Source organism: Adiantum capillus-veneris, chromosome 9 (genome assembly GCF_014529385.1).
Source record: "Adiantum capillus-veneris isolate H3 chromosome 9, ASM1452938v2, whole genome shotgun sequence".
In the NCBI taxonomy this organism is placed as follows: domain Eukaryota; kingdom Viridiplantae; phylum Streptophyta; class Polypodiopsida; order Polypodiales; family Pteridaceae; genus Adiantum; species Adiantum capillus-veneris.
In genome coordinates, this window is record NC_140939.1 from 146873383 (window position 1) to 146881561 (window position 8179).

The following is an 8179-nucleotide window of genomic DNA, read 5'->3' on the forward strand; positions in this document are numbered from 1 at the left end:
TTAACACTAGGTTGGTAATGGGACACTTGTATGTCCTGGGACACTTTTATGTCCTGTTAAGTGACCATTTTCCTTGAATTATGTCAAGAGTTTCAAAATGGATTTTCAGGTGCTATCTATCTAAAAAGTTGTCTCATGAGCTGAAAAAAACTCGACATTTTTTTGGAATATCAATTCCATCTTTAACCTTGTCCTTGCACAACATTTCACAACCTAAATTGTGTGAAAAAACGGGTCCTGTTTTTGGCTTTTTTCAACTTTTTGCAACTATACCACTCTAGAATTCATGTTTGTGAGGTCTATAATGCTAGAGAACTATATTTAGTAGTCCTTAACATGTCTTGATGCTTCTAGGAAGAAATAAATGTTAAAGTTGTAAGTTATGACCAAATTACAAAAATTGTCAAATCTTGTTTTTTAGCCAATTTTAGCTCTTCTATGATTTTTTTGGTGGCTTTCATGATATCCAAATGTAGTTTTGATTTTCTATGTCGCATATTGTAACATAAAGCTAATATTCCTTGAGTTTTGGGGCACCTAATACCCTATTTTGCATAGTAGACAACGATGGTTGATTTTTTCAATTAAAGAAGAAAACAAAACATTCTAGTATATCAAGTATAGCTTTTTCAATATTGTTAGTTTCTTGTGACAACTACATGCATTTTGTAGGTAGTAACCATATCTAGTCATAAGGATCAAATTTGGCTAGATATTGAATAGTTTCTATGGGATTCTACAACTCATAATGTTGAACCCAGTTTTTTCATGTTTACTGTATTTAGCACTTCATCTTTGTCCCCAAGATTCCCCTTGGTAAGAGATGTTTTATTCTTTTGACATAGTCCATGGCTCCTTATGAACCTAAAGGACAATAGGGAACTAAGAAAACATGCATATATTATTTGTATTGAGCGTGGCTATAGAAACTTTGATGATAGGTTTGCAGAATGGTAAAAATCCAACTTTTTTGTACTTATTTATTTTGGCAAAACAAAAAATAGTGAATGATAAGCAATCATATGTCCTGATCACCAACCCATTGAAGTTAACTAGGGAATTAATCTCAAGTCCTACAAAAATCCCTCATCTTATTTTTATGCAACAAAACGTAAGAAATGATTGTTCTGATGAAAATATACTGGTCCATCAACTTTGGAGGCTTGGTGTGACCAAAAGATGAGAAATTTTACAAGTTTCTTATTTTTTCCATGTGTAGTAGGCCTTGAACTATAACCTCATGAAAGGATTTTACAAAATGAGTGGATCTACTATGCTTTTGGAGGTTTTTTTCAAAACCCTGAAAGGACACTTTTATGTCCTGTTAGGTTACCAACCTAGTGTTAATGAATCTTCCACATCTCTCTGGTTGATCCTGCAAAATCCACAAAACATGTCATCTTACGTCTGGGTTCAGTTCTCCTAATCTCCCATACCATCTTTGCAACGCTCACCTCTGGCCAATATTTTGTATCCCCTTGTACATTCGCATGCCTTTTTCCACTAATGTGCTCAGTGATTGCAAAAAACTCAGGCATGTGTCTATCCTCCTCTAGCACAACACCACCATCAACAAAGATTGACCTCTTTTCTTCACAATCTTCTCCTCAATATATGACCTATTCATCTCTGGACTTTGCAAACCCATTTCTTCTATCAAAGAGTGAGTAAGATTAGCCAATTTTGTTGCACCTGAAGCAATGGATGATCAATTTAAGAATCTTTGGGCAAGGTCTTGTACAATAGTACCATTGGACGTCTTTGCACCTTTAAGGTAAGCATTGTACTTAACATTCTATAGCATTGCCATTGCCATGTCTGCCCCTGTAGCTTGCTACAAACTTTTTTTTTTTTGAAACCAAAGCATGCTTGCATGCTAGCATGTTTGCTCTTAGACAAGTTAGTGTTTGGGATTAAAATTCCATACTCATTTTGCATAACAAATCGTCCTCCCCAATGCAAAACTCTGACATTCCACCAAGCCAACCAAGTCTCCAGGCAAGAGACCTCTCCATCCATAGCATGCTCAGCTCTCTAATAGCAACATAGTTCTCCTTTGTGTATTTATGCTTGATACTTTGATGATGCATTTTGCCAATTGTGGCATGTAATCTTGTGTTCTTCTTGGGAGTAAGGTTTAATGCATTTCACAATATGAAGGATCCCAATGGAGCACACATTATCATTCCTTGGTAGGCATAGCCTTATTGGGACCTCCAAAATAAATGGTTCTAATCGCTGTCCAATTTGCATTAGCTTCAACAGTCATGAAACCTCTGAACTCAAGCTTAGCACACCCTTGGACTTCAACCACCTTATTGAGCATCCTTCAAAACTCTATTTGCGCAAACTTATTATCCACAGTGAATTCACATGTTACAATTGTCATAAGTTCATGCACAAACGGGTCATAAACATGTGTAGACATTGTTGTCCATCCATGCACATGATCAAAGTGCACCCACATGTGTTCCAAGTTCCCACCCGGATACATTCGATTAACCATATCAACCCCACTTCCCGGACCAATGGTTGATATCTTAAATACATGTGGTTATTGTCCATCTCCAATCTGGCCAGGAAAAAGAACATCGTGAATGTTTGGATACCTACTCTTGCTCTTCATATCAATCATTGCTTCTAAACCTTTTGCACTTAAATTTTTTTACTGTTTGGCACATTCCAAGCTTCGCTCAATCCTTTGCTTGTTTAACAAAGGTGTGATTGTGTCAAGAAATTCAGCAAACTACTAGATTATTTAATGAGATTCATTGGCATGGTCTCCTTTCAAAGTCCTCCTCACGAGGCATGCTCACACCTGACTATGGCACCTTGACATGCAATCATTGTCTGGGATGCTTGAATGTATGGCCATCTGTCTTGCAGTATTATTGTATGCCAAGAGATAAGCATAGTTGAACCCGATGCGTGTTACATTTAGGTGAGCATCAATATTCATGTGGAGCAACAAGGTCCAGATCAAATGAATAAAAAGTTGTGTCATTGCTACAAACTTGTGCTTTTGCAAAGCCATTTACTACTACGAAGCGGCTAGAGCGTATAGTTGCTCAAGATTTTATCATAAAAAAGCTCGTCATGGAGAATGCTGACAAAACCAAATGTATTGAAGATGGTGTCTCATATAATATGGACAGTCATGTGACCAGGCATCAACTGAACCAAACAATGCCATGAAAAGTGTCACTACTACACGTGACATATTTTGTCCACATGTGACTATCATGTATTTGCTCCATCCCTATAATTCCATTGGCTTCACAAGAAGCTGGCAAGTCAAACGCAACATACCCATCATAATGCATAGGTAGCTCTTGAACTTGAATGATATTTTTTCCTTGTTTTAGTGCCACGTACAGGTTGCTTTTCAGAGACATTGAACGTATGATTAGAAGTATGCTTGAAGAACAGTGCTTCTCAAAATCATCAGATTCCAAATTGACTATAAATAAAGTACCTTCCTAATACAATCTTGATATTTATGTGTGATCTCCTGATGAATTTTCTCCTCTTCTTTTTTGAAGTCTTTATCAGACAGACCATGCTTCACATTCGACATTCTCTTCTCTTTCTCTTTTGTCATTTGAATCTAAAATCCATTTTCAACTTTATTATATTACTAATCATACATGCTAGCGACAAAAGAAAGCATATATTTTGATACATACATCATAGACCAATCTACCAAGGTAACATAGAGCGAGCGGGTATCAAGGCTCGAAACCTTTGGCAAACTTTTGTCATACAACAGCAATAAGATTTTGATCATTTTCAAGTATACCCTTTTAAGTGCATCACATGATCCGCCGCACAAATGTGTGCGGTATTAACGATCTCATCACGAAGATGAGTGGAAACCAGAGCATGAGTATTCGTGTTGTATTAATATAAAAACAAAGCATTCAAACGCACAATAACTTACATAATAGCAAAGATTGCCGAATTCAAGCACTTACAAGTTCATTCTTTGCAAGCTACTTAACAATGCTAGGCACTTTGGTAGGATCTATGATAGTGCACAAAACACGACAATGCTTCTCCTTCGAAGCGGAAAACCTTTCTTTAATTGCCTCTATCCATTTCACAGTACGATGATTCCCTTCCTACAACAATGTAGCTTTGATTAGAGGTAGTCCGCCCACCACCAATATTTCACTTGCTGGTAGGGTCGTGCATCGACGCGCGATCACTGCAACAATGTAAAGACATAGGGGAACTTGGAAAAGGGACAATGATTCATCATGAAAATACTAATCAAGGGCTTAGTGCAAAGAATACAGTGCTTAGAACTCCCTTGGTTGAAATGTATTGCAAAAATTGAGGAGCTTATGATTGTTTGGTATGCCCAAGAGTGAAACATACATGCATGTATCTCCTCTCATTTACCTACTGGTGGATTTTGCATCACAAAATCCCTCAAAATTGTCTCATGTAGCTATCTTTCATGACCAAGAACATGAACTTTCTCCATATCTATCCACCATGGACAATTCTCAATCTCCCATGGACTCAAGGTACGTAACCTAGAGGGATACATGCATGTGTCTTAAGCAACCATTTGAGTCCACTGCCTTTCCACAAAAAAGGGGATGGCAGACAATACATTCTTGGATACCAAAAACATCAAAAATCTACAATGATAAAGAGACAAGTTCCATGAAGCTAGTCGCACTGACATAACAATTTAATAAAACTGCAATTAATAAATTGTTCACCTAAAAGCCAATCGTTGTGCTGCCATTCGTAATGTATCCACCTTCTTCAATGCTTGCTTCTCCACATCCTTCATCTTTGCTCCAAGAGACACTTCAAACTAAAAGGGCCTAGCTTCAAACATTATCTCCTCAAAATAGAATGCAAGGGTAGAGTCATGTGGCAAAGGCACACTGTTGGGCACATACATAAGATCTCTCACAATCTAAAATGCCCTTTCAAATACCTGTGTCAAAGATAATTCTCTCTGCGAAGCCATCTACAGTCCCAAATAGAGTGAGAGAAAAAATATGACAACACAACAATATTCAAGATTAATTATCCAAGCTAACCTTACATGCAAAAGATGTGATCTCCTTCCTTAAGACCATATGTACCCCTTGTAATCTTGTCCCCTTCCAATAAAGAAACCCAATGAATCTTGTTTTGAATAGGGGAATCTTGAAGTGCTATTAAGTTCAACTTCTCCAATGTAGCTCAGCTATCATTACCCCATTTGAGAGACAAAACCCTTGCCAATCAATACATCCCAAGGTTGGGATCCACAATGTTAAGCAACTGCAATATAATTATGAAATGACAATTACTCTAATTATGTTCTACATAATTTTCCATACACAAATAATAGATGCAAACAAATAAAGTACCTTCCCAATACGATCTTGATATTTGTGTCTGATCTCCTGATAAATTCTCTCTTCTTTTTTGAAGTCTTCGTCAGACAAACCATGCTTTACATTCCACATTCTCTTCTCTTTCTCTTTTGTCATTTGAATCTAAAGTCCATTTTTAACTTCATTATATTACTAATCATGCATGCTAATGACAAAAGAAAGCATATAGTTTAATACATACATCATAGACCAATCTACCAAGGTAACGTGGAGTGAGCGGATACCGAGGCTCGGAACCTTTGGCATAGTTTTTCATACAATGGCAATAAGACTTCGATCCTTTTTGGGCAATCCCTTTAAGTACATCATATGATCCGCCGCACAAATGTGTGTGGTATTAACGACCTCATCAACGAAGATGAGTGGAAACTAGAGTATGAGTATTCATCATGTATTAATATACAAAGGAAGCATATCTCGGGCACTTTTGTAGGATCTATGATAGTGCACAAAACATGACAATCCTTCTCCTTTGAAGGAGAAAACCTTTCTTTAATTGCCTCTCTCCATGCCACAGTGCGATGTTTTCCTTCCCAAACGTAGAATGTGATTAATAAGATCTTGAAACTTTGTTTTCTTTTTCAATTCACATTGGAATTCATCATTGATCTTGTTCCATAGAGGTCCCATGTTTCTGTGATCTCATCTTGAGTATTCACAAAAGTTAAACTTCAAACAAAATCCAAAGAATGTAGGCAATAGCACATATATAGAAAGTATTAAAATACTTGTCGCGAGGCTCTCCTCTCTTTTGCATGTCAGCAAAGAGACAATGAATTCTCCTTTTTCTAGCATATATCCGTCCTTCGTGAAGGCAAACTTCAAACCACTAAGGTCGTCTCTCAACCCTCTCACCCTTGCATATAGGATCGATCTGCAAAAGAGGATGGAGGGACAATCAAAGCAACTGAAAACACGTATGCTCTCAAGCATAGCCGCTCCCCTATGCATAAAGATTTGTTGCTCGTCCTCCACTTTTGTGGATGCGCTAACCTTGTCTCTTATCTTACATGGGATTAGCTACAAGCCATTCTTCTCGGGGGCTAGTGTCTCATCGATCTCATGTAAAGATCCCTTTCTCATGTCCATAGATAGAATCTCATATTCTTGTGTTTCTAACTCCTCTACCATGTTACTAGTTGAAATAGAGGAGACTTGGTCTATCCACCTAACCATAAGAGACACCATCAAGACTCCTCCCTCTCGGGGCACGGCCACGGGATCTAGGACTGATCCAACATCAATAAGAAATTCAATATTTTAAGTAGCCTTCAAAACAAAATTAGTTGATGACATAAAAATTCATGGCACTATGGTAAAAGTACTGCTATGAAATGAAAAAAATTGGACAATATTTTCTTTGTATGTAGAGCATTATTTCAAAATATACCATAGCCCATGGCACACTCACTTGAGGATTTTAGAAAACCGGATTTGAAAAAATAGACAGCTCGAAGCGGCTGAGGATTTCAAGATCAATCTAACTAATGAATATGTATTTATTCCAACATGATCACAAAAGAACAAAAATTTGTAGGATTATTTGATTGCCTGGAAAGCGGACATCCTCTCCAAGTTGATGTACAACCATTTATGCCTGCCATTGGGACCCCTTGTCGTGAGTTGACCTACAAGCATGACCAGCATTAGGCAAGATTACACAGGCATGAAGGCAAGCTTACGACACTAACTTACACAGAAAAGTGCTTTACAAAACTAAGCATCACATCATTGGCTTTCTAGCTCAACAATACTCGCTTTTGAAGCCATAGCTAAACTTTAATGGTTTTTACATCAAGATTGGTAAACTAAGGCAACTTGCACACATGGCCTGAGCAGCTTGCACACGTGTAGAAATTGAAAGATTCAATTGTATTAACAAGAACTAAAGCAATGCATAGTCTTTGTGTGTACATAATGGCACATCGCTTCACAAAAGATGGTGAGCAGCTATGGGCTAAGCAGATAAAACACACCAAGGGAATATTTCACAGTCACATCAAGGAAATATTGCATCTGCTAGTAGGGCCAAGCGCCGATGTGCGATCTCTGCAACAATGTAGCTTTGATTAGAGGCACTCCACCCACCGCCAATAGCGCAATCACTGCAACAATGTAGAGGCATAGGGGAACGTGGCAAAGGGGAAATGATTCATTATGAAAATACTAAATCATGAGCTTAATGCAAAGAATACAGTACTTAGCACTCCCTGGTTGAAATGTATTACAAAGTTTGGGGACCTTGACAAGCATTTTGCATGCCTCAAACCGACAATTGCCTCAAATCAGATAATAGCTCGAAAACAAGTGCGTGTTACCTATGTATGTGCTTTGTTTGCTTGAAACTCCAGCAATGGACGCGCGCCGGCGCATGCTACTTGCAATAGTGGACAGATCTCGTCCTCTACTGGTGTTCGGTTCTTCTTGCTCGGCTCATGGCCGTTCTTTCCCCGCTCGCAAGCCCTCTGTTAAACCTGCAGAGATTCACTTACGTTTATTTAGATTAAGTTTTGCCTTAAGTTTACAACTTTTGCCTAAACGTACAGCTTGAAATATTTCTTGACTCAGTAGTAGATGGGGCAAACGGGCTTTTATGGGTTGATTTGAGGGAATCTTAAAAGATGCTTTGTTTTCTTGAAGGGAAAGTGAGTGGAAGAGGAAAAGTTACTAAAGAAAATGATGGTCTTTTTTTAGGGAAAATTACCAAATACCCCTCTAATTTATGGAAATTCTCAAAATACCCTCTTCAAATTTCAAAAATTCCCAAAATACCC

The 8179-nt window shown here is 37.9% G+C and overlaps 1 protein-coding gene across 1 annotated transcript; it reads right to left on the minus strand.

Annotated features, from left to right (window-relative positions):
- Window positions 1-3899: 3899 nt before the first annotated feature.
- LOC147451327 (uncharacterized) lies at window positions 3900-7939 on the minus strand. The gene is made up of 8 exons (XM_086520905.1): window positions 7724-7939; window positions 6957-7033; window positions 5379-5507; window positions 5258-5289; window positions 5069-5087; window positions 4958-4990; window positions 4734-4831; window positions 3900-4207 (listed from the first exon to the last, which is right to left on the minus strand). Exons 1-8 carry the CDS (start codon window positions 7776-7778, stop codon window positions 4171-4173), a joined length of 480 nt encoding a protein of 159 aa, XP_086377031.1. The 5' UTR covers window positions 7779-7939; the 3' UTR covers window positions 3900-4170.
- Between the last annotated feature and the right edge of the window lie 240 nt (window positions 7940-8179).

Excerpts from the sequence above, each read along its gene's own strand:
- LOC147451327 (XM_086520905.1), bottom strand. The coding sequence starts at position 7,778 with ATGCGCCGGCGCGCGTCCATTGCTGGAGTTTCAAGCAAACAAAGCACA. Across the intron at positions 5,290-5,378 it reads ATCAAGATCGTATTGGGAAG|TTGCTTAACATTGTGGATCC; the intron begins GTACTTTATTTG and ends ATTATATTGCAG. Across the intron at positions 4,832-4,957 it reads GAGAATTATCTTTGACACAG|TTTGAAGTGTCTCTTGGAGC; the intron begins GTATTTGAAAGG and ends AGGCCCTTTTAG.